This window comes from Oryzias latipes, chromosome 17 (genome assembly GCF_002234675.1).
Source record: "Oryzias latipes chromosome 17, ASM223467v1".
NCBI classification, from domain to species: Eukaryota; Metazoa; Chordata; class Actinopteri; order Beloniformes; family Adrianichthyidae; genus Oryzias; species Oryzias latipes.
Window position 1 is genome coordinate 19,954,266 of NC_019875.2, and position 27,513 is coordinate 19,981,778.

The 27,513-nt window shown below is 37.4% G+C and overlaps 1 protein-coding gene and 1 long non-coding RNA gene across 7 annotated transcripts in view; one reads left to right on the forward strand and one right to left on the reverse strand.

Moving 5' to 3' along the window:
- Positions 1-27,513, reverse strand: part of astn1 (astrotactin 1) — a 339,194-nt gene that overhangs the window by 121,926 nt on the left and 189,755 nt on the right. For all 6 annotated transcript variants that reach the window (XM_011486590.3, XM_011486589.3, XM_020710964.2 and 3 more), the window contains 2 exons: positions 20,141-20,245; positions 16,745-16,933 (listed from right to left, as the gene is read on the reverse strand). In XM_011486590.3, the coding sequence (XP_011484892.1) occupies positions 16,745-16,933; positions 20,141-20,245 (294 nt within the window). The remainder of the gene's footprint in view (positions 1-16,744; positions 16,934-20,140; positions 20,246-27,513) is intronic.
- Positions 1,372-26,638, forward strand: LOC110016885. Its single transcript, XR_002875132.1, has 3 exons — positions 1,372-1,627; positions 2,819-2,979; positions 25,672-26,638. It is a non-coding gene; the product is annotated as an uncharacterized LOC110016885 (long non-coding RNA).

Below are 27,513 nucleotides of genomic sequence, written 5' to 3' on the forward strand. Positions count from 1 at the left end.
GGGCTTTTTTTGATATGAGATTATCATTACAAGGAGAAACTAAAGGAAGCAATCATACGCCAAGGTTTATTTAGACGCAAACACACAAATCTCTTTCAAAAACACACAACTCATTATAGTTCCTTGATTGGAATTAGAAAAAAGGGACTCTGCAAATGCAGCCGATTTCAAAGCTAAGAGCTGCTGCTTTCAAACATTTGTGAAGATGCTGGGAAATGGTCCTGGATGTGTCGCAAAAATCATCCCACATGACTTCCCAGATACTTTTCCAAGCATCCTTGATACCCCCCCACACACATACACACACACTTTCCTTCTCGCTTCCTGTCTCTCTGTGGAAAAGATATTTCTGTCACATGTCCTCATTAAATCACAGAGCAGATAGTTGAGGAAATGCCTTCAAAGCACACACACATATTTACACAGACACTATTGTAAGTGAACAAGCAGTGTGGACACAATGGGGAGGAATGCTTAATCCCTTGTTAATGAAAAGAAGATGAGACTGAGTCCAGCAAACTTACAGTTCGCCAGCCGGTAAAAGTCCCATGAGAAATTAATATTTGTAGAGAATGCCAAATGCACAACGAGACTGCTTTTTATCAACAGGCCTTCTGATAATGGCAACAACATAATGACAAAATATGATGTGTGAAAGAGCTGAACTTGATGAAGTGGTACTGACAACAAAAAAAAGAATTCTGTTTATGGCTGTCAAAAGACCAACAGCAAGAAAGAACCAGATGAATTTCTTTGAGTTTCTTAACTAGATCAAGTGAAGGGCAGCTGACTGTAAATATACACCAATTGAGCACTGCCAGCCACACAAACATGGCGGTAATAAGAGGTGAAAGAGGGGTTAGACGCTTTCTGTCAGGACAAATGGTCCACTGGCTCATCAATAACAAATAACAGAAAGAAGCAACTGGTTTCAAGAACTGGACTAATGGGATGGCTTTAGTGTGATAATGGACCAGAACTCCAGATTAAAGACCCACATCGATCATCTTTTGATCTATTTTCAAAGTGTTCCCAGTGGTCTTTTATTATGATTATGCAGTTACCCCCCCCCAAAAAAACCCCAAAAAACCTGTTTTTTTTTCTAGGACATAATTTCTGCAGAGCGGCAGTAGTTCAATAGAAATTCGCCTCTGGGTTATGGGTGGAACTCTTGGTGTGAAGCAACCTCGCCCCCCTTCCCTCTCCCTGTTGCTAATGTATGTCCTCCATCGTCACAAGAATATGTAAAAAACATCAAAATCCATATTTTCCTTAAAGTGGGTCTTGAAAGTTTTTTTCATCACTAGAATATATATATATAAAAAAGTTTCTTTTTATTTTTGTTTCTTAAAAAAAGGAACTGCGTGGCATTTTAAAATGGCTAAATAAATCTACTTTTAGCAGTGCAGACCTCCAGAATAAGCAGAGTCCTCCAATAATTCTGTGTTTTGTGTCACTGAACTGTAAAGCAACATAAGGAGAGAGGCTGAGACTGCAATTTGAACCTTTGCACAATATTGAATTTGTGTCGACACAGAAGGAGCACAAGCGTGGCTGAAAAGAAGTAAAGGCATCTGAGGCACTGAGAGGCATCAAGCTCTACTTTGGCTGAAATCGGCCGATCCAGGTTAGATGTATACATGCAGAATTATACTCTGACTTACTAAAAAAAAAAATGGCAGCATGGACAAAATATTTACTTAAAAACTTAGCAGTCTTAGCAACTTCTTTGAATTTAATGCTATTTAAAAGATTTTTTTTTTTGCATTTTGCAATCTTTTCAGAATTTATTTTATTTTATAAAACAAGATTTCACTCAAAAAAATTTTCACTACTTGTTAAAAAAAGAACAACACATCCAGCTTGTTGGTCAAACACTGCAAATTTTTACTTTATAAGATTTTAAGAAAATATGTAAGCTATTTTAATTAAATAAATATGCACTCTTGCATATTTTTAGGTTTTCTAAATGCAATTTACAATTAATAAATAGACAAAAGTATGGAAATTTGACCTATCAAATGGGAGTACATAGTTTAGTTCTTCAAATATTTTTAATTACAAATTTGTGGCATATCTTGCTTACATTTTTTAAATATGTGCGGAGTCTAAGCACAGTATTCAGGAAAGCAATATTTTCATTTTTCAATTTTGGAATAAATATTAAAGGTGACAGAGAGACAGACTGTGCATGACAGTAAAAGTGGTAAACAATAAAGGCTAAGAGGAAAATCAACAACAAAACAAAAAATTGATTGCTTGAAAATGAACAGTCAATGAAAAAAATACTTATTAGAATTTTAATAGTTGTAATTAAGCAACACTTTAATGTGAAAACATAAGAAAAAAAGTTTATAGAAAATGACTGATACTCTGAAAGTTTCATCACAAAAACTGATCTGAGAAAAGAAAAAGGCTTTTGCTGCTAATCTAATTTGGAAACTGGCTTGACAACAGAGAAACAAATGAATAAATAAAAACACATACACGGGTACATTTTTTACAAATGCTGGAAAATGCAGGTATGTATGAAAAAGTGGACCTAATATAAAATTCCCTGAGGAAAAAAGGGTGAAAAGATGTAAGGATTCCATGAAAAAAAAAGTAAATTATGGGTTAGTTCTTGGAAAAAGAAAAATTGCATATAGGTTGGAAACATTTTCTTTCTAACAAGTAAAAAAAAAACGGCGTAGGAGGAAAGAGAGGGGGAGTGATAAAAAGAGGAAGAATGATGATGATAGCCGGGTGACTAACCCTGTGCCCCCCCCCTTCAACTGTTCCCACCGAGGAGAATAAAATGTTTAAATTTCATCTGCAGGATGACCTCGACTCGCTGCAAGCGGGATTACATTTCTGTGGAGAAGAGTTGCTGTTCGAACTGAGCAGTCCGTGAAGACCTGATGTCAAAATACGGAAAAACAGTAAGAGGCTGAAACACACGACTTATCAAGACTGAGGCTCCACCCATACATCAGTCAGGTATGAGTGTTATTGTAAAAATGTAAAAAAAAACAAAAAACTTCGAGTCAAAGGTTCAAATAAAAGTACAATAATAAAGATAACATCTTGTTTCAAATAATGACACATTTTTAAATATTTTGATCAAATGTTTCTTTTTTCTCGTCTCCACACACATTTTCACGCTGACGGTAGAAACTATTCAACCTAAATTCCAACCTGTTTGCTGAAAGGTGTTGCAGTTTTGTGTTTTACACTTTGAGGGCACAACAACTGCAGCTTTAGGCAGAGTTGGGTGGAAATGAATGCCTTGGTGATCACATCCTGTAGCTCAACATCTCACTGATTAATGAATTTAAAAACAAGGCCGATCCATAAAGAAAAGAAAAAAAGTGTTACCATAACGATAACATTTAGACTTGATCACTTTCAAATAGTTGCTCCCAAGGATAAAAAAAAGTATTTTCACAACTTGAAAGTCTGAGATATGTGTGTTATCTTTCCACATCTTTCCACAGATTGTCACCAGATAGGCTTTACTCTGATGTAGCTTATGCTTAACAAGATACGACATATAATGGAAAAAGTATGGAGCCCAGGATTCAAAGGTTCCTGTTTTTCTTATTTTATTTTTTTTTTCTTGTTTGTGAGTGTATGGTTTTTGTATGTTTGTTTGTAACATGACAATCCATTTTATTCTGTCTATCTTAAAAAAGTTTTGCTTTAGAAATGGGAAATACAAGGACCCTGGCTGCACTGTAACAACATGGAGATAAATGAAACTTGCTGTTGCAATTAACGGTTATGTGAGCTGTACATTGAATAAATACCAAAATTACCAATTCATTTCTGAAAAAACAAAAAAAACATGTGAGTTGAAGACCAAGAAAGACAAATTTTGGGTTGATTCCATGTCTAATTTTACACCCTAAAACATGTCTTAGCATTCAGGCACTTTTTTCACCCACTTATGCATTAAGATAGAATAAACAGTAAATATTCATATATTTCTATTTTATTGTGCTGTTTAACTAAATCTCCATATTCCTGTCTTGTCAAACTCTTTCTGTCAAACTGCTATGAAAGGTTTTTTAAACACCTTACCTACCTTATGGCAACTTAAGGTTGCGTGTGGTTCACGATCCACTGTTTCAAAAAAGGACAGGAACCCAACCGACTGCTCAGTAAATCTGGCGTATCATAATCAAGATCTGTTGGTTCTCAACTCTATAGTGCGAGGAGCAATCATTGTAAAACATTAATGTACACAAAAGAGAGAAGATTTGACAACGCATGAGGAACCATTCAGAATTACACGAAGAAAAAAAAAAAAAAATATATATATATATATATATATATATATATATATATATATATATATATATATATATATATATATCATTCAGCATCATTCAGCATCACCTACAATCAGCCACAACACAATGCAAATGTGATTGGCCCGGGTGATTTCTCCACCATTGACACTGTGATTTATTTGATCACAAAACCTCACAATCCTAACAACCCCCGCACAAGAGTCCTGCAGCGTTCAGAGGGAAACTTTTTTTTCTTAGATTTTCTGCCAGATATTCAAAGAATTTTTTTAAGGGATGAGAAGTTTGTGCCAATATTAATATTCACAGATTATATACATATAAACTGCATATACTCCGTATCAAGTAGTATGAAAGTCGAGGGAAGGGTTCAATTTTAGTTTAAGGATTTTTGAATTTCAGAAAAGCTCAATGTGAATTTTGGGCACGGTCGTAAGAATTACTAATTAATACTTAACAAATTAAAACTATACTATTCTCAGCGTCATATAGCCATAAAGTGATCATGTATGACTAAAAGAATATATCACAGTTAGGCAGGGGATTATAGAAGTGGAAACACTTTGGCGGCTGTGGTGCAGCGTGATGGTTGACTTCCCCAACTTGCCTCTGGTGGAAGGTTGGCGCCAGTGTTCGGCAGTGGAGCCGCCATCAGTGTGTGAACGTGTTTGTGAATGGGTGAATGGGACAGGGACTGTAAATGTAATTGAGGCCAAACTTTATTATTTTCAATCATATTTGAAAATCTTTGGTGTTGGACCGGACGGAAAAGGAAAGGAGGGAAGAAGAGAGAGGGATGTTAGAGAGAAGGGGGGGATAGGAGGGTGATAATAGGAGGGGGTGGGGGGGGGTAAAACCATGAAGCAGCATAAAGCAACATGTTTACTGGATGTTTATCATAACGGTAAGGTTCAAATGTAGAACAAATCTCTATGGGCGGGGCCTGTCCACACACACACTCAACTGTTATCAACACGCCTAGGAAACTGCAAAAATGTCCACATCTCAACATGTACACAAAACAGATAGTGTTCACACATGCATACTTTTGCCTTCAAACCAACTAGTGTGAAATATTTCATTCAATGACACAAACTATTAGTGCAAAGGTGAGCTAACACCTGTGCTCAATTGAGTGTTTATGTTCTTCTAAAATGGATGATGGAATGTGAAAAGAACGAGGGAGAGTGCCCAGCCATCCCCAAACCAAAACCCCCACCGCAGCAGCTGCGGCAGCCAGAACCCCCCAACGTCACACGGCAGCAGGCAGAGAACAACCACCCCCCGGGCGATCACATACGCCACCCAGGCCAGGGCTAGCAGGACCGCTGCGAGGCCCCCAGAGCCAGAGAGCAGGGAGGCACGGGGGGAAAGAGAGTGCCGCCCCAGCCCAACCAGGAAAGCAGCCCCCCCGCCGCGCCGGGAGGGCCCAACGCAGGGCCCCACCCGAGAGGGGTGCCCACAGCCCCAGACGAGCACCCCATCACCACCCAGGAGTTCTGGGCATCCCCCTGCCCCAGGACCCCCCAAGGGAGACCCGCTCCACACTCCAGGCAGCCACCCACCCGGCCTACGGTTGGTCTAGGAAGGAGCAAGGCAGGGGCCAGCCATCCCCACCCAGGAGGGGGGCACCCCGGGGAAAAGGGGGGCCCACGAGGGGTGTTGTAAACATGGCCCGACCAGGCTCGGCCACAGTTGGAAATTTGGCGGGGCCCAGCACTCAGGGACAAGGGCCAGAACCCACCCCACAGGGATACGGACACCCCCAGCTCAGGTGTAATGTGAACCCTCTCCCTGCGCAGAGAGAGCACCGCCGGGCCCAGGAAACCGGCACCCAGGGGACACAGCCGACATTGCCAAGGGTCCCGTACCCCCACCAGGGATGGGGTAGGGGACAGATGGTCCTAGGTCCCACCTTCGTTGCAAAATGCGTGTGCGTGTGTGTTTGTGAGGGTGTGTGGGTGCATGTGTGTGTGTGTTTATGTTTGAATGTATATTTTGAGGAGTAAAGGGTGTGTGTACTAAGGGGGCGCAGTTAAAATTAGCAGGTAGGGCACTGAAGGGACATCTCCTGATTACTCACAGTGATGTCCCCTCACCCTCCCCACCAAGGGGCCCTAAATGTCTAAGGTGCGGTTAAAATTGGCGGGTAGGGTGCTGGGAGGACATCTGCTGCTTGCTGGCAGTGATGTCCAAGCACCCCCCCCTACAAAGGGCCCTACATGTCTAAGGTGCAAATAAAACCGAGAGAGGGGGGCCCATTCCATACGGCAACCATGGGAGGGGGACCACTGCCAAGTAGCCCCCCCCCCCCCCCCCCCCCCCCCCCCCCCAGGTGCATCGAAGGCTAAACCCCCCACCCCCTCACCCTAATATGAGATTATATGAGGAAGGGGGTAAGTTGCACACTGTCTAATAGGGTGGTGTCAGGCCAAAAACTGGTTTAATATCAGACAATATTTTCTAGGATTGACCAATATGAGTCTGAAGTGGGTATACACTTCTTTTCTTTTTGCCTCCTATTTTCCTCAACTTTTGAGGGTGAAGTTTATCTATATCCTCTAAAATATCTGCAGCTGGTTTAAACTGTATTTGTACACTGGATTTCTTGTAGGAACCAATAAAATGTGATTTAGATTTTCCCATAACCCAGGGCTGTCAAAGTGGAAGATAAAAAATTGGACACCAACTTCAACCTTGTAAAACTCTTAGTGGGTGCGATATGTCACTTTTTTCTAAGTATAATAACAAACATGAATCCACAGTTTGAGCAAATTTATTAGAAGCATCCTTATTAGACAGTCGGTTGCTGAATATTCTGCATTATTATTATAGTGTGGGAACTGTCGCAGTAAATCTATATTTTGAGTAAAAATTCCAGATATTTGTCTGTTAAATGCAACTTTCTTTTACTTTGAAGTCTAAGGCTCTACTTTTGTTTCCTCACAGACTACACACAAAAAGAAACTTTGCAAATATGTTCGTTTTTTGTTTTACTAGCTTGGAGGTTTCAGTTTTGCGGTCGTTGAGCTGCTTTAAGAAAGTAGAGGATGGATTTTCGATACGTAACCGAGTAAGTCGGATGTGGTGAGAAGAATCCGGTAGTTTTCCAAAATAAAACTTCTCTGAGAATCAGATTATGAAAAAAAACTGAAAAAATGTAGGTAGTTTTGGTCTTTTCCTCTGCGGCGCGGTACCAACTGTCCTATGGACCGCTTGGGGACCACTGTAATAGGGTAAGTGTCTCCTGATCTCAAGATCTTACACGTGTTTAAAATAAACTATGAGCAAAACACAACTTTGATGTGAGAACAATGTTTCATGTCAAAGAGCGTTTGTGTTTTTATCTGCAAGAGAGCTCCAATCATCGACATCTTTGTTCAGCACGAACTATACATGTGTGGTTGTGTCTGCTCAACAAATCAGCTCTCTGAATCAATAAACATCAGGTCTCTGGCTGGCCTGTTGTTACACGTGCAAAACCATCTTTAAGGAAGACAAAATAAGAAATGAAGCTGTGTGTTTGCATGTTGTATCAACCCACCTCAACCTCATTCCTTGACTAAAAGTATATGCAATTTAAAATGATATTTTTTTTAAGCAAAGTGCAATCTTTGCTAAAGCAATTTGCTATCCTGTTGCATGTAAAGTGATCTGCTCTTGGCTTGCTTTATTCTCATGAGGCAATATGTCTGGGGTTGTGCTGACAAGGCTCTATATCAGTATTTTCATGACAAAGCAAATCACCAACCTTTTTTTTAGAGCCAGGAAGTTAAATGAGTTTTCAGGCCTCAGCCGTCAACCTGAGTAAACAAGCGGTACAATGTGTTCAGTAAAAGACGTTGGAGACGTTGCAGCATGTAGGCAGACTTAGACTTGAAAAATGGACATTATTAAGTTCACAAACACCTGCTTCATGTCTTCATGTAATTGTGTGACGTGGGACCAAGCACTAGGCATTCATCCCCTTGCTTTCTCTTCAGAGACATCCTCAACACCTCCACCCACACCTCCTGAGATCGTCCAGGCTCCCTCCATATGACAGCTTCTCCAGTGTTCACCTTCTAGCACCCTCAGTGTTTAGTCTTCTTGTCATGCCCATTCTCTGCTTTTTATAATTTGCTCCTCTCACCTTTTTTCCACAGTCACACCAATTTTCCATTTCAGAAAGTGTGCTCCTGTACCATGCTTCTGTTTTTTTTTTGTTTTTTTGTTATAATGACTCTTCCAACAACAGACACCAGACTTTTTTCACCTCCTCCTCTTTCAACCATCCTCTTTTCCCCTCTTTTGTATTTAGTAAATCACTGGATCCCTCAGTTTTTCTTCATGCGTGATGGGACTGTTAACAAAAATCCAGTTTTTAACAATTTCCATGAAATTGTTTGTCTATCACCAATTGTACAAATGACACTTATCTTTTAATCATATGCACTCTGTTATATTATTAGGGTCTAACATTAACACTGGGGTCCCCAACCCCCCTGCAACAGTTGCTACCAGGCCACAAAGAAAAAAAAAGATTTTGGAAAACTACTGGATTTTCCCGACAACATTCAACTCATTGTTTCTGCGTATCAAGTTGCTCAGTAAAATGCTGTAAATAAATTCCCTACTTTCTTACAGTGGCTGTCCCGCTAGCGAAGTAAAAAAAAAGAAAACTTGTTTGGAAAGTTTATTATCCCAGAAAAGAGACAGTGAGGAAACAGAAGAAGAGCTTTTGACTTTCAGTTTCATATAGACCCCAGGATGTCGAAAGTTTAAATAAAAGAACAAAATTGTATATTTTTTTTGTTTAAAAAAATAGGCAATTCCAGATTTTTTTTTAGATTAAAATCTCAGGGTATTAAAGGTGATAGAAAAACATAAAACCATTTTCTTCCAGGTTTGTAAGATAGTGGATTTATACTATAAAAAAAAGAGGTGTCATTGTTATTTTTGGATGTAAATCTCATTATAATTTTATTATTTGAATATATTTTTTGTAAATTCAATTTAAGGGACACCTTAATGCAGATGCAACACAGACCGTTTAATTCAAAATGTGCTCTGTTTTGACAAAATAAGGCATCATAAATAACTAAAGTAGTTCAAAAGGTACCTTTTACAATCCAAACTGCAACCATAATAAAAATGTATTGCATAATAAATATAGTTTTCTTTCTGCTCAAAATGAAACTGAACAAAACAAAACAACAAAAAGTATGAATAAAAAGTAAACCAATGTATTTAAATAAAGAGTTACATAGTAAATTATATTAATAGTTAATAAAGAAGTACTAAACTTGACGATGTTTTAAAAGCTTCCCTGTATCAATCAAAATTCAGCTTTTTTTTTTAATAGAAGTAAAGGACAGTTCCCTTCTTAAGAAATAGAATTACTGGCAACAAAGTTTATGCTGCATGAAAGGAAAATGATTTTGAAATATCTGCTGAAGCTGCAATCAGGATGAGCCAAAGTATTATATCTTGAACCATATAATATACATTAATTTTGAACTATATTCTGTTTTCTGCAGGATGCAGGGCATTTAATAAGTTCAAATTATTCAAGTTTTTAAAAGTTTTCTACCCAATGCTTGTTTTTATTTATTTTTTTTAATGTCAGTTTGGGAAAATAGAAAACTTTCTCTCAATAGATGTTTTCTATAAAAAACAGCTGTTGGCAGAGAAAGAAATATTTGCAAATGTATTTAAATAGAAAAGAAAAAACAATTGTGGCGTGATTTAAATATAACAGTACTATAATATTTAAACAATATAAACGACAAAGACTATTGCCAAATATTCATGTACTTGAGCACACATACATTGAATATTTACAGGAACTGTAAATAGCCAAGGGCTGAAGGCTGAATGGATGACATTTTCGAAGAAAACATTCCACATTCTGTTAGAGTTGTGTCTAGGTTAGCTTGAGGGAAAACACAATAAACAAAATATATATTGCAGCACTCGAACAGTCAGGACTTGTGGCACCTATACTGCTCACAATATACCGCATTTCTTTAACGCTAAAAAAAGATTTTAATTGTTTTTTCGTAATGCCTCCAGCTTAATTTAAGCTATGTAAAAACACATTCCTCTGTTTATCCAAAAGGCAACTAAAAAAAAACTGTATTTGATTGATTTAATAAAATATATAAATATATATGCTTTATTTTTATTCATTTTTTGTTGTGCTTAACAGTGACTTTGTCAGTGATGTATTATCTTGTTGTGTCAGGGATTTATTGCGAGTTCCCTCAATTTGTCATGTCTACTGCTGCATGCAGCCCAGTATACAAGCAGAGATTTTAACAATAAAAAACCTCAGTTTGATCACTTAAAAAAATAGAAGGTTTGACGTTGCTCCTCATCAACAGAACCAAAGAAAAAAAAAAAAAGATGAACGCCTTTGCTGTTGAGCAGGAAATTATCTTATTGAAAACCAATGCAGTATTTATGAACCAAATCTAATCAAAGAGACCTACATGTTCCTTTGTGGATTTGCTTCTGACCGATTCTGCAATCAATGAGACTTGAACCCGAAACAACCATATAGTAGTAGCCCTGCGGCTACAGCTTATAGACGTGGAAGTCCAAAGCAGTGAAAAGCCAACAAGCGGCTTAAATAAATTTTAAAGAATTTCGACTGTCAGATTAAAGGACCAACTTTGATTAAAGTTGTGTTTCTACTGAGTCCTTGTGGCATTTTTTTTTCATGATGCGCATTTAATGAAAAAAAAATGTAAGCTCAAAGTTGCATATTAAAGTATTTCTTTATTCAAATAGTTGTGAATCAGGATCCGACAAAAGAAATGCAGTTGAATAAGAGCTTACTTGTGATGTAGAAAATCCAGAAACATTTGCAACGGGGAGGGGAAGAGGGGTGGGGTTATTCTGCACTAAAGGTCTCACCCACAACTCAGAGGCAAATCTTTAATGAACAACTGCCGCTCTGCAGAAAAGGTTTTTTTTTATATTGTCTAAACAAAATAATCAAAAGACGAGTAGGCATGCTTTTATAATAGATGAAAGGATAATCGGAGTGGAACTTAAAATCACAGTGTTTGAAGGAATAGTATAATTTGAATATAAAATCCCCAATATTATTTAACACAAATTATACTACACAACAAACTAAATCTGAATAAAAATGACACCATATAAACATTTAGATAAAAAACATAAAAACAGTTGATGCTGATACAAGAAAAGACATTTTTCTTCTACGCCATTTTTACAATATTTTTCTAATTTGTAAAAACATCTTAGAGCGTAGGTGGGATAAAAAATGTAGCAGTTAACTTCCTTATTCTTTCAAAAGTGTAAAAAAGGTGAGTGAGAAGTGAGTTGTTGGTTTTTCCCATTTAATCTTTTATATAATTTTAGTCTTGCATTTAAAAGAAAAAAGAGCCAACTACTTAGAAGACAAACATTCTTCCTGCCTTTTCTGTTTTGCAGCATTCAAAAATATCTTGAATGTATCCTATCTGGACAATTAGCACAACCATATCAAGCAGTTGTATATTTAGAGAGAGAAAAAAACAAAAAAGAAAGATAATGAAGTACATTTAGAGAGGCATGCTGTCAAAGAACAGCAGTGGGTGTTGAGTAATTCCCAGCCAGTAACCCAGCAGGGCAGTTGCTGCTAATCTGCGGTGTGCATGTTGTGTGTGCTGGTGGAAGGGGTCACGCAGGTCAGGGCTGGTCCTAAATAATTCCTTGCATGCCTTCCCTGCTGTTCTTCACCATCTCTTCCTGCTCTCCTTCTCTTTCCTTTAAGCAAGATTTCTCCAACCGGCACTTTGCTAAAATGACAGACTCTTAGCACAATAAATAAGCCGCCTATTTTTACCTGCAGTTTCTGGCAGGGGGATCGGACTTAACAGCACGTATGGGAACACAAAGCTGTACTGGAGAATGGTTAAGAGCTGACACCTCAGTAGGGGGGCTAGCTAAGGTTAACTAAGAGGTCACAGTGACTTAAAACAAAAAGTAGGAAGTCTAAAGTTAAAAACAAAAGGAAGAAATTACATTTGATCACAATTATAAAATTTGCTGCAGATATATTTTTGTTTGTTTTGATTTTTAATTTTTCTTACATGCATAGCAAAGCAAATTCATTTTTAGCATTTTGGATATAGAGTTTTGTAATTGTTATTGATAAACATTTTTCAAGCCATTTATTTCAAAACTATTGTAAAGTAAAGATGGACCTCAGCTGCTCAATAAATAAGATAAGAAATAAATTTAAACAAGAAACCTCATGTTATTTACTAAACAAGCAAACCTGTACTGTATTTTCCGCACTTTAGGGAACACTGTATTAACATTAAACTTTGAAGTGACGTCAATAAAGTTATCATAGTAAAGTTTTTATTTTAAGGTTTATTATCTTTCATTCTATTCAACATTTGCAAACTTTCCCCCTCAGTTACATGTTGTTTTACCTAACTATGCTATAGTTAAAAAATGAAGAAAAAACTGACTGTTTATTTTGAATTGTTGTTTTACTCCACAGGGAATTAAGGTTCAACAATTAGCAGTGGAATGCAGAATTTCTAAGCTGTTATTGTTTATTTGAAACTCTGTAGAGTATATGATTCAAGGATCATTAGGTCTTTACATATCCATGCTAATTAGAGACATAAATAGTAACATTTCAAGCCCACAAATGGGCTATTTTTCCTGCACAGCGGACTTATTGCTTGAGTAGCGAAAAGTTCATCAAAGCAAACCGGGATTACTTTTTGATAGCTTATTTCAAGAAAAATTAGAAGTATAATAAAGAAAAAGTGAAAGTGTTTTCAAAGAGGAGTTCAACCATTCTGTATCTGTCTGTAACAGTAAGTCGGTCAAAATCCGGCGGCTCCTCTGCCTCTCTGATGCAATGGATGTTGGAGCTCACTCCAACAGGAGATGAAGAGCTGCAGCCAGGAGCTCCTGACACACCTTTGTTTGATTGCAAAATCAATCGTGGTGGATAAACTCTCCAAGTCAGCTCGCCATCTCTCCTCTCTGCTCGTCTGCTTTTTGTCACTGGTAGAGTAAGTGAACCATAAAAGAGGCTGTATTTTTTAGTTCAGATGGTTCCCCTCGCTGCTTTCATGTAGACAATCTTATTCCTAAATTCTTGTAACAAATAAACATAACTGAAGTGTATATGGAGTCCTGCAATATGCCCTTAAAGAGAATACCGTGTGTCTCAATGTACAATAACACTTCCATCACAGAGGAAGGTGTCAAAACAACCTGGCTCGGTGAACTCCAACATACTAACGGCTTCAAGAAAAAAAATCACTTTCAAATCAAACCCATTTTTCTTGATGGAATAAATGGTCACGGCATGACTTGAACATCAGTGGCTTTCATGCTGTTCGTGTCTGATCTCTGCAGTGGTAATTGAGGTCATGAGTCTGACAATAGAAAACTCACATCAAAAGCTAGTACTAGGAAGAAAGTGCTATTAATCAGCCTGACAAGGCATTATGACCACACAGGCACACGCCGACTGACCGTGGTTAATGAGCTTTGTCTGTGTCTATACAAGCCTAACCCGTTCAGCACCAGAGCTCTGGCAATGCGTCCGTGGACATATGCATTGAGTGTGTTGTTTTCAGCTTCCTGGATCATTAGGAAACAAGCGATGTAAGTTTTAGGTGAACTCCACTAACCGTGATGCTCGGTGAGTCGCTCGGCAATTGATGTTTGTTCAGTTCTAGGTCACAGAGCTGTAGAGTTGCAACTAAATATTAGCTGAAAAATGATGTGATATTTCATTGTTTTGTTCATTGTTAAAAATATTCAACTGAAATAATATTATTTTTGAAATTTTTAAAGTAGGTTTCTGCAGGTTGTTCCAACAGCCCAAATTGCATCCACATATAGACATTTTAAAGCTATCCAAAGGCAAAATAATTTTAAATTAGGCCTTAAAGAAGCTAACACCATCCAAGGGGCGATCAACAAAAAAAGCAGCTACCTGGCTGCAGAGAGGCTCATCGTGAATTTGGAGCTGAGGGTGAACACATGGATCATCGGACTCTCTTGTGAGCTCATTACTTCCTTCGAAAGGGCAAAATGTGTAGCTAAGAAGCCAGAAGGAGATTAAGAAAAATGACTCTGATTTTAAGTTTTTGCCAGTGGAGTCAATATCTTTTTTCTGCAAATAGAGGAACTGGGACTAAACTGAAACAGTTACCCACTATCAACTCAATCGCTTCAGATCTGCAGCCTACGGCTGTCACTGTGCAGACGATCAGATTTTTAAATCTTCAGCTTCATTTGAACAGTAGGATGGATATTACTACATCCAGTGGAAAGAAAATACTAGAAATTGGTAAACTAGATTTATGATTTGTTGCACTTTCTGATTTAGATAGCAAAAATGAAATAACTGAAAAAGTAAAAATTAAAAGTTTTGAATTATTACCTTTAATAGTTGAGACATCAAGTAGTCATAATATGTCAAAACTTTTGCTTTAAATTCATGTCTTTTTTGTGCCTAAATTAAGAGTACTAGTGACTCCAGCTGCAGTGACGATGATCTTGCTTTTATGTAATACTTTTGCAACAAGTTTCAAGTGGTGGTAACCTAATTGTCACGTATATGCCGCACATGTGATGCATGTTCATGGCAGATTCTTGAATGCGCCTTTAGCATACGGGGTTGACTGCCACTACCCGATTTGTATGCGGAACTCATTTGGTTTCACCGCTCATCCTGCAAGCGCAAATCATGCATCACTTCCACTAAAGCATTTACGGTAGCTATGATTCAAAAATGTTTGATACATGGTATAGTGAGAATTATGTTAAAAATAATAGGTTTCTCTTGAAATTTGGACAGCTCATGTGCAAATTATTTCTGCTTCTTTTGTGTCGTTTAACTGCGGTTTACACGCCGATGTATGAGGATCCCATCAAGGCGGCCGTGGTGCAGTGGTAGGCCGGTCGACCAGTAAAGCCTGACGGTAAAGTGCTATGGGTGTGCATGTTTGTTTTTAGTTTAGTGATATTCAAATTGGCAAAGAAAGGCAGAGGCATAGGGTTCGTGAATGCAGGGTGAGCGGTGAAACTGATAAGAGTTCAGAATAAAGATCAGGTAGTGACAGTCTCTACCTGATACTAGCATGCACTCACAGTTGGAAGACGCTTTGAGCAAAATGTCAAAGTGATGCAAATCTTGCTTCACAGCTCTATTCCGACATATGAAGTCCCTGATTAGTCAACTTTCAACTGGTTAAACTTTCAACGCGCGTTTAATGGTCACACATCTTGTCTTTAGAACCTGAAAACGGACTTAAAAACTTGCATAGCAACACATGAACGCAGGAGTTTTGAACGCAGAAGCTCGAAATGTGCATATACTCATATTTACATTGACTTTACATTGAAAGTAGTCACTTAAACACGCGTTGCAAATTGCTGTATGAACATAGCAAAAAAGGCATCCCTTTCCCTTGCGGTTTGAGCCCAATTACCGGAAAAACTACATAACTACTGATAAAAAGCAAGGTTTGTCTCAATTTTTTAACATGACATGATATTTAAACCTCCATAATGGTATCTCAACACTGTTGATAAAAGATTGTCTTTAAAATAGAAATAGTTCTTAGATGAACCTTAAAAAGAAGCAACAAAGCATTTCTTTTTATTGTGTTGAATTGTGTAACAATTTCCAACCAGCATGTCAGTGGTTGTAAAATGAAGAGCAATGAACCCCTTTAAAAGAGTATGGGAACTCGGTCATTTCATCTTATCTATCAGCACAGAGATAACGCAGAGTGAAAAGTCAAGTGCAGCAGAAGTACTCTTGGACAACTAAAAGAAAAAAAAACTAAAAGAAAAAAACAAATCTGGAAGAAAAAGTGGACATTTTAAAGCTACTGGTGTGCAACGATGTGGTAAGTGGGGACATTTTTTATTTCTGCTGTGGTTTGCTGAAATTACTTGTATGAGAAAGAAAGAGATAGATGACCGACATATTCATAAATTTGAGGCAAAAAAAGCAAAATATTAGGGTTTGGTATCTTTGTTTGACACAAAAATGCGGAATAATACAATATCATACAAGTATTATAATATCCTTACTCAGTGTAAGTTACATAAAATCGTACAGAAGACATATTAATAAGAATATAATTTTGACCACAAAAATTGTGAGTTCCAACCTTTTTTTCATTTGTATAAGAGGTACAAAATTTTGATCTTATCTCCCCAAAAAGTGAAAATTAATACTCAGAAAGGGAGCTTTTAAAAAATGAACCACTTATTTTATTATTTCATATTATTTGTATGACAAATTGTGTGGTTTAAACAATTGAAACTGTTAAAAATCCCTTTGATACATATATAAGAAAACAGGACAGAAAAACGTGTTAAGCCACCTTACATAAATCACCAAAATCCCATGGAATTTTGTTTAGATACAGGAAGGAATTTGTAGATTGGAAGATGTCCCTTACCTTTGCTAATGTCCTGGTACTCCAGCCAAAGCTGCCTCTGGACCTGTTTGTTGGGGTACCAGATGGTACAGGACTCCTGGAAGCCATAGACTGCCTCCTGCACATAATGGTTCCCAAACTCCTTGAGTATAGCGACAAAGTCGCTCCGCTGCGTTGCCCCGTCTAGAGAATGGATGGCTGAGCTAAAAGCTGAAAAGATGAATTTGAGAAAGTTACTTTAAGTGGTAGTAACCATTCTTCCAATTTTACTTTTGCATTTAGTAGATTAAAACAGACGACTAAGTCACATTATTAACTGATACCGGAACTGTGAATGAAAATTAAAGGCATTAAAAGTACAGCATGACTGATTTCAATAGTGAGAAGAATTCTAGAGCAAAGTTTAATATAATGTATGAAACTAGTGTGAAAACATTAAACTAAAAGAAATTTTTTTATTTATGGCAGTGAAGTAGAACTCTAACTGTCATTTTACTTCTGGTAAAACCTGGGCAAAAACACAAAATGCCAGCAGACCGATGTGTTTTACACACATAAGCATATAAAAGGTCTATTACTTTTCATTTTCTTCTTAGCTGCCCATTAAATTCTATGATCCCTTCCTCTGTCTTCAAAAGTTGTCACTAATCCTTCCCAGCATTTCACCTCATTACACTTCAGTCCATCTGCTCTGTATCCTCATGAGACAGGTCTAGATCAATGTGAGGCAATGTCTCACTACATCATGTAACTAAGTTTAGTGTCATCAGCGTAGAAATGATCATTTTAGTTGGAAAATGTGGCTTTCTCTGCTAAAGTACTTGCACAAGTAATCTATTGCCCTATTAAGCTCTTGACAAGAGCTTTAATATGCACCCTGTTGATGTAGAGTTCAAAGTATGACCAAATTACAAAATTATTTGTCTGAAATTGCAGACTTCAATGACTTCATGTTTGGTAGCCTACATGTATCTATCTATGATCGTGTTTTGCAGCAGGAATATCAACATTTAGCTCATCACTGTAGTGCATCAGATGTGAAGGTCTTGTTGCATTTCTCTGTAAGTTATTTTTTAATTGCGCCTTTTTTCTTTCTGTTAAATTTGCCTGGATTTTTGCTTTCGGCATATTAACCGCTGTCCGCTGGTCTAAAATAAGAGTATGGCAACTAATGGCCCACAATATGTTTTTCAGTTCCGGCCCTGAGACAATTCAGATTGTGACAAACAACTAAACAAAAGGACAAAAATGTCAGAGAGTTCTGAATCTGGAGCAAAAACTGAGTCATTGTTGGACATTGTTGAAAAAAGCCCACAAACATAATTGGTCATACATGAGTGATGTAAGGAAGCAAATACACGAGTCCCATAACTGACAAATGGAGTATATACTGCTATCTACTCAATGCAGTATGTAGTAGCAGCAGCCAACAAATGAATGGTAAAGGAGTGTATCCCATAGCAGTGACCATCATGTTTCTGTCTACACTAAATACTGCGCTTAATCCCCTTAAAGACTGCAACATATTGTTGGAATATGCACTCATGCAAGATAGATACTTTCTAACTGAAATTGCTGATTTTTTTTTTCAATACTTAACTTAATCAAGACACAAGCAGAGATTATTTCTTCTTTAAAGTAAAAATGCTGGAGTAAAAAACCTGATGTCTATTTTTCATCAATTTAGACTGCTCATCTCACATGGTAACTTCACTTTACCAAAATACCAGGGTTTTATGCATCACCTTTCAAAGAATGGAGAGTATATTGAGGAATATGGTAATGCCACATTTCATGAAAGTAATAAAGTTTCTAAATGTAATTTTAGGAAGTTTTGTGAGTTAGCAGAACAAGGACCTAAAATGTCACAAGGATATACTGTATGTTTGATATGACTCACTGATCTGGCTGTAAAGTAACATCCAAATGCTCGGTGAGATTCTCACTCAGCAAGTATTGAAAAGTAAAACTGTGATAGTAGTTTATCATTATGATTTCCAGAACAAGTGGTATTAATATCTCAGCTTTCATGGTTCACTGGTTCTTACATCTTCGCCTAAATTAAATTAGGTGGCCGCTGAAGTGTGAGAGAGAAAGAATATAGCGAGGATGAGAAATGGCGGCTTTGCTATCAGATGTAGAAATCAGTCCCTTTACCCCTTCAGTGGTCGCTGAAATATGATGAGCCAATATAGGAAAGATATTAAAAAAGGTGACTGTTGAAACGCTTCAGAGGAAAGAAAAAACAGAAAGCACACCCTTAGTTGAGGTGGTAGCCTTATAACCATGCCAACTTCAGTGGGAATGCAATAAGCTATGTACACACCGAGTATTTGACGCATGCCAGTGAGCTAAACGTGCGTAAAAGCCCATTGGTCCTTTATCTACTGTTTACTAGCCCGTGTATGTCACCTATTGTTGAAATGGGCTTGGTACGAAATGTTGAAGCGGTGCAAATCTTGTGACTTGGGCAGGAAAAGGAAACAGTTCAATTCATTGCTAGCATCCTTCCAATGGCAGGAGTGTGGTTTGGTTCTGGTGTTGGTTTATCTTTATTTGAAAAACAAGTGCAGACGTTATCAGCCCCTTCTTCTTCATGATTAGACTATTTTTAAATGATTGGCCTCTATTTAGGGAATTAATAGAGACATTATCCATACGTACCAAATATCCACTACCAAATCCATGTCCAAATTGGCCCAAGTTTGACCTGGTTTAGCTGGCAACTTTTGTTCAAAAGCCATGCATTTTGTGCGCAAAGCCCAAAAATGGTTGTAAAAACTTGTGTAGCAACATCTGGACGCAGGAGTTTGAAATGCCTATGCTTGAAATGCAGATTTACATAGACTTGTCATTAAAAAGTGCGTTACCAAAGGCAGTGTGTACGCAGTATTGGAATTGTTACGTCTGTGTTTACAGAGGGGTACTTGTACTTAACATTATAATGCATTCATTTCCAACATGACAGCATGACAAAAAATAAGAAATATTTAATTATAATCACAGCCGCCAGAATGACGGAACACCATATTTCAAGAGACTTTACCACTTTAAAGACTTACAATCGAAATAGCTTTTCCTTTACTTATATCATGAAAGGATACCTCAGTAGGAAGAAACCTGTCAGTGAGTATTAAATATAATCTTTGATGCGCTGACAGCTGTGAGGAGTCCTCAGTGGATGTAGCGATTTGCTAAATACCTATCCAGTAATCTCACTCTGTGAAGTTTCCAAGGTGTGCGCTGACAGGAGGCTTTTGTCTCAACGTGGATTAAAAACTTTTGTGATATGTGACAAGCAGTTGCAGGGAAAGTGAACAAAACAAGAAAAGTTAAAGAAAATGCATTTTCTTTTTAAATAAATTCCTTTATACACGTGGGTGTGTGTGTGTGGGTGGTGTGTGCTGCATAATTTACCTTGAGACAAGACCCACTGATTGAGCTTGACATGGTATAGGACGGAACGGATATTCCAGTGCTGAACGAGGGGATAGCCAGACACCTCGCTGTAGTTCACCATGCCTGTGAAAAGGTAAAAAGAAACACAAAAAAACTTGCTTTGTTGTGGATGAAGATATCCCAAGACACAGTTCACAATTAGCCCCCTTTTTTTCAATCCATACCGGATTAACTAAAGCATTTATGTGCTTTTTACACGTCTGTCAAGGGGAAATATTTCTGTGTTAGATCAAAGCCTGGCACTATATTTAAATCCTGTTTACTTTTACCAAGGACTAGGGAAAGGAAAAAAAAAACAACCTAAAAGACATTAATAGTATATTAGATGACATGAGAGAGGCACACATAATGTTTCTGCTGTTAGATCAAAGGGGAGCTCAATCTGAAGTCCGTCTGCCACCAGCGAGTATAAACACAGGAGAAGGCAGTGGTAATATCAAATCTATTCAGAGATAGCAATAGAGCAGAGTAAAGGGCAGCTTGCAAGACTGAGATTTAAGATGAAACACCAACATTTACTTTGAATACCAAATGCATTTCTATAAATTATAGGTGTCTTGCTTAAAGTGACACAACTCGACAGTTTGGAAAGATTAACATTTATTTCATTTATTGACTAACACAACAAATATTAAACATATCTAAAAAGCATTTGGCGATGTACCATGTAATTAATAACGAATTCAGGAAACATGCAAAAATAAATCAAACACAAAAATGTATTATTATTTATATTTATGTAATTGTATTATAATAAAAAAACCTCCTTTTTAGAAATAAAATATCTAAAAAAACACATTATAGTCCTATAATCCTGCGTTCCGTAAAAATATATGTTCAAATTTTTTCAAAAGCTATATATTTAGTGGCATGTTCTTAGGTTAGGTGAATTGCATTGCTGTGATAACAGCCGCCAACAAGTGTTTAACAAGAAAACAGAAAGAAAATTGTTTTTGTTTTTCTTTGTTTTACAAGATATGTCAGATTTTGTCAACCGACCCCTCTTTTTTTATTTATTTTTTTAGAAGGTTACTTACTACACACTAGATCAGATTACCACACCAGAGAGGCAAACCAGATTTTAATCCACTAGAAACACAGCCGACCCCAAAGCATCACCACACACTCAGTGAACATCGTTCAGGCTGTGTTGTGTTTGAAGTGTGTTCATAAATATAACGTAATGTGTACAGGCTTCTAAACATTTTTGACTTACATAAATAGTCCTACACAACTGATGGATTACTAGTCTGACAATGGAATTAAATTAATGGAGTAAATTATTTATTGTTTTAATATTTTTGAAACTACTTCAAAAGCAGAAACTGTCAAAGGCTTCTCATCCATGCCTATTTTCCCCAGCATTTTCTAATTGTTTTTAGTAAGTAAAACTACTTAAAAAAGAAAGAAAGAAAAAAACAAATATCTTTCTAAAAGTAATTTAATTGGAAAGCAAAAAATAAACTACTTCTATGTAAAAAAGGATGCCTAACATGCTTAAAAATATGTTAAAGAAATCGCTAAACCCCCACTACATTGCTTTTTAGAGTCTCATCCCTATTATGTCTCAGACCGGGATATTTCTGGGTCATTTCACTCAGTTTGGGCTCTTTTAAATCCAAAAAGCACTTTTTTTTTAAAGCTCTCACACTACATAATCCTCTAGGTTTCTTTTGTGCATCACTTAATCCTAATATTTCCTCGCCTTTAGCTCTTTTACGACTACTCTTTTTTGCCATTGTCCCTGATCCTTGTTTTTTATGTTAGAATTCCATATCTTAGAATGACAAAGTATTTTGGGCCACCATAAAAATAAAAAAATAAAAAATAACGGGAGAAAAAGTTATAAAATTAAGAGAACATGTAATTTTAAAAGAATAAAGTCATAATAATATTAGAAAAAAAGTAAAAAAAAAAAAGTAAGAACAAAGTAAAACTATGAGACAAAAAGTCAAAATTTCTATAAATTGAAATAGTAAAATTTAGAATAAAAGTCGTTATTTTACGAGAATAAAGTTAGAATTTTACATGCTATAAATTGACAATTTACGAGAATAAAGTCATAAGTTTAAGAGGCAAAAGTCTGTTGACTAAGAAAAATATAAACAACAACAAAAAGAAAGAACCAATTTTGAACTTCAGTTAGAGATGTAAAGAGCTTTGTAAGTGGTCACTCAGCATTGGTTTGTTTCATTAGTCTTTTAGCAAGCCAACGTTGACTTATTATAAGTATAAGGACATAGAAAATAATAAGCAGAAAACTGGGTCTCTTCTGAAGAAGATTCTTGACCCACAAGGAGTGGATTTCTGGCAGATGGGCTATTTATGCCTTGACTACCGTACTCATTGATGGATTTCGTCGGCACGTAAGATGTAGGCTTATACAACAACTATAATTTTATTTATTTATTTTTTATCTCAGTATAGGAAAACTTATGACATCTTTTTAAGAACATTCAAAAAACAAACACATATCGTATTGACCTTTTTTATTGCCCAACAGGAAGTATGCCATTTGAAAGAGGAAAATGACACACAGATGTTTTAGTAAGCATTCAATAAAGAATTTGCAGGTCAGATATCAACTGTCTTCAACAAAGGCATATTTCACATTTTCCTTCTGGGCTGACGTTCAAAAAAATGTAACACTCCACTCGTCTGTATGGATACACAATGGTGTGGTAATAGTTTCCCTTTGCTTTTAACACAGCGTTCCTTTCAAGCCCAATATTTTATAGGCATTGATTTTCTCTTGTTTGACAGACGTTTCACTGCTGAAATCAATAATGCCCTTCTCTGCTGTCTCAAGTAGTTACGCATATGCAAAAGGTTTCTTTTTTCATTTCTGCTGTGCACTTCTCAGTATGTTAAACTTTACACAGGCTTTGTGCCGCACTAACAATCTTGCTTTGTATTTAGACGATCAAAGTCTGCGACAGATAAGGTGCGACACGCGGCAGCGTACATTGAGGGGAGGTAACATTCATCACTTGCGAGAATAGCTGAGACCCAGCTGTGTTGAGAGGTTGTTAAAAGGACCAATCTGCCTCCTTTTTTTAACAGATCAATTATAGATACAGCAAGTGACGGAACGCAGATTCTCGCTGCATACCGTGCGCATCGAATCCATAAACTCAGCCTCTTCTCCTTTGGGGAAAGCTGTGGATATTAAATGCTTTTTATACAATATTTTTCCTTGTGAATAAAGTCTCTGTCAAATCAGTGACACAACCTCGTCAATTTTGCATAATATTGCAAAGTCAGGCCTTTGACATTACTTATATCAAGCTATGTGAAGAGCAACGGAATATAAATCATGCAGTCTCCCATGGCAACTGACAGGCGTGTCATGCTGCAGCAGTGGGATTACAGCCATATATCACTGTTACTACCCCCACCGTCTTAACGGGTACATCTGGTACATCTGGAAATGGCATTTGGATAGCACGAGTGAAAAGGTAAGAGCAAAAAATAAAAATAAAAACTCAGTTAGGGGGATGGCTTTTGTGAGACCAATATGAACATTTGTCACTATTTAGCATTTTTAGGAATAAATGTTTGTTTTGGATTGGAGTTTAAAGAAAATATTCAAGTCAAAGATTTTTAAATTTCTGATCAAATTAAACCAACTGTAATTGCATCTGACAGACAGCCACTTTCAGCTGTACTTCAGTTTCTCTGTGAACTATTTTGATGACTTCTTGTCCCACAATTAGAGGACCCTTTTATTATTTTCTCTATACAAATGAGAAAAAATAGCAAAAGGTCAGAAGGAGAATGATCAGATTGTCCTCCAAAGTGGTTTCAATTTTATTTATACAGCCCAATATTGCAACAATAGTCATCTCAATGGGCTTCACACCGGTAGTTGTAAAATAAACATGAAATCATAAAGAGTATTAAGTCATAGAATTAAATAGGTAATGGCTAAACCAAACTAAACAAAACAGACTAGGCTAAACTGGGCATCCCTGCCCTTAGACCCTCCTTCTCAATAAGGCAAAACTCCTAAAAAAATGGATGAATAAACAATGAAAAAACATTTTTTTTGTCTCTTTGCAAAACTACATGCAATTTTACAGTTTTAATCAAGATATCAAAATAACAATTTTATTAAAAAAAAACTTTGATACAGATGCATAAGAAAATGTATCACATGTTCATCAAGATCAGAGATGCTTTCACAAAAGAATAGCCCTTCACAAGGCAATGAATGCCCTTAATTTTTACACATTTTTTTAGGTTTGCATTGATTTAACAAGGAGCTGACCAAACAACCTGTAGATGACAAATAAAAGAGTAAATAAACTCATGAATCAACCCGCACATATTAACTGGACTGATGGTGTCTGAGGATAAGGGACCCTATAGTGGATTTGTTATGTTGACCAAAATTTACTCAAAAACAGTCCAAAACTCGTCAATTGGGTAGGACAACTGATAGAGGATTCACATCCTGAACTGTGATCATGAATCAAAAATAAACAACCGTTATCGTCTATACAGACATTTTTTGGGGGGTTCTTAGTTGAACATTTTAACGAAGGGACTAATGGGGAATCGTTTCACCCTCCAGTGGTCATTTTTGGAAGTGCAACATTTGATTCTTCGAGCGGCTAGATTAGTTGGCTGTGTGTAGGCCTGGCGGATGGTAAACTCAGGTTTGTTTCCTAAGGAGTTGCAATGAGCCTAATCCAGTTGGGGTCTTTAAGGAAGACTTATTACGCTACTGCCTAACTATGTAGTCACAAGAGGGACCAAGCCTGAGTATACAGCCCTGAGGAAATACGGGTTGTGTCAGGAAAGGCATCACGCATAAAAATCCCTCCCAAACCAAATGTTCAGATCAGTAAAAAGGAAATTTGCTGTAGCGACCCCAGACGGGATATGCCGAAAGATGAACAATAACATCCACATTTGGTCCTTTGGGGCTTTAAATGAAACGTGATGGCTTGAATCAAACCAGCTACACTAACTAGTTCTCTAATAATCACTTATTGATAGATGCCTTTGACTCCTCAATAAATCGTGCACGTCTACCCTCAAAAGATTGTTCAACCATCAGGGTTGACATGTGGTACTTACACTACTCAGTCGCTTTGGCTTATTTTGACTGTTTGGTCTGCTGAATGTATTTCTTCTTATTCACCGTATCATTTATTAGTGTTACCTTCGGAAGGAGTTTGTAAAAAACATGAACACTGAAATTAAAGTTTTGGAGTCTCAGTTCAAACTACAGAGGAATTGTCATTGTGTCTCTGGCAGTCTCTCAGACTCCCCCCTCCCTTCTCTCCTCTGCCTTCCTGATTGGAGCCAGCTGTGGATACTCACCTTATCACCTGCCAGCTCTATTTAAGAGGATTCTTCACCAGCATTCATAACCAGTTCGTTGCCCCTCTATGGTGCATTACCTGGTCTCATGCCAAGTTTCTTGTTCTGTTTTTTTTTTGGCTTCTACTAACGGCTTCTTCTCCACCTCGTCTCCACAGGACACATTGCTACGAGTATCTACCTGGGTCCTACTTACTCACGAGCAGATGGTTCCCTCATCAAAGATCCAAAGCCTCCAGCCACACCACAACCCAAGCCACGCCACGTCTCAACTCAAGTCTCGGTCCCTCTCCACGCCTCGACCACGAATCCAGGCCACGTCACCCACAGCCACTTCGCCAGAATCATCACCCAATCGTATATTCACCAACTATACTCACTCACTGGTCCTCGACCGTAATAATAAACCCGTTAATTCTTCATCTCATTCTCCTGTGGTCCTTTGGGTTCCAGCATCTGGGTCTGCTCAGCCTAGCTGATCATGACAGGAATAACACAAAGCTAAAGCAGCAAATGCAACTGTGCTTGTTCTCTTATAGCCTTTAAAACGTGGGTGCAAATGGCAAGTGGCGTTCAAGTATTAAGGGAACAACAAGGGCTGTAACAGCATGTTTACAATGGTGCTGTGAAGATGCAGCATTTGGCCGAGGCCTGACATCGTCTCTGAACTTGATGAATAATCCTCTAAATGTGATGTTCCTGCTTTGTCCTCACCTTCAGCTTCATCCATTTATCCCCTCTTATGGGAAATGGCTTCTCTACACTCTAGCCATATTCAGTGGCATCAAGAGAGTGAGAGCACTACACTACACAAGTTCCCCATTCCCATCTCTGTCTCCTTTAGTGAAAATGAACAACAACCCCGAAAACATATACTGTAGCGCAGCATATTCTTCTTCCAGCTGAAAGGCCTTGTCTCCCTTTTAGCCCTGGGGTGCTCTGCTCTCATTGTCTGACAAAGTGATTAATTTGAGAGAACTTCACTTTGCAAACATCCTAAGTTTAGGCCTGTTCCCCGTGCAGCTGGTGCCAGAGTTTTCCCGAGAAAAGGCTCTGGTCGGAGCTGAGCTGATATCCTTTGTGAAAATACAAGGAAATTCCTTGTCAGAACCACACAGCAAAAAAGAAAGAGAAAAAAAAGAAGCTAAAAAACAGTAAAAACATAAAGCTTTATTTGCTTTAAGGTGCCTGAAGGCCTACAGCAAAATATGGCTGCCATATAACATTGCCATGCTTCTTATTGTACTTTGGCAAAGCTCTTGACAGAACAAGCAATGGGGAGATGCAGATCTGTGCAGGAAGTTATTTGAGTACTTTCAGAGTCAGGGTTTAGAAACATTATGGCTATGGCTTATGAAAGCCTTTGACCCTTCCATTGCATGTTTGTATAATTTATTGTGTATTTAACTGTTAAAATCTCAGCATGCCCCACCCATTTTTACTCATACGTGGCTCATTCAGAGTGTTACTTCATTCTAGATACCATAATAATAATCAAATTAAATCTTATTCTGATTTTAAGCTTGGTCAAAGGTAAGGTTGGAATATTGGCCTAAATGTGAACATCACTGTCAAAGCTGAGTAGATCTAACGCTTTTTTTATTAATAAAAAATATACAACTGGCACACATTTGTTTCCATTCTTTTCTTTTATACTGAGTAAAAAGATCTATAATTTGCAAAATGTCCAACTCAAAGAGGAAGAATAATTACCCCGTAATATGTGTTTTTCTAATTGGTCTTTGCCAGCTTCTTTTGGTTCATCCTTTTCTGAAAACAGAACATTCTTTTCTCCATCTACTACAAGAAAAGACTCATTAGCAAGTTGATAATTTTATAATAAAAAATGGGACCTTGCAGTTTTCGTTTTATACTCTTACAATTCCTTTTGTGGAAAAACCCCTGTGCTCCAATTAGTCAATTATAGTCAATTATTACTACACTAATAAAAATAACATGTTTCTAGAAAAACTGGTAATAATACACCACCTTTATTTTCA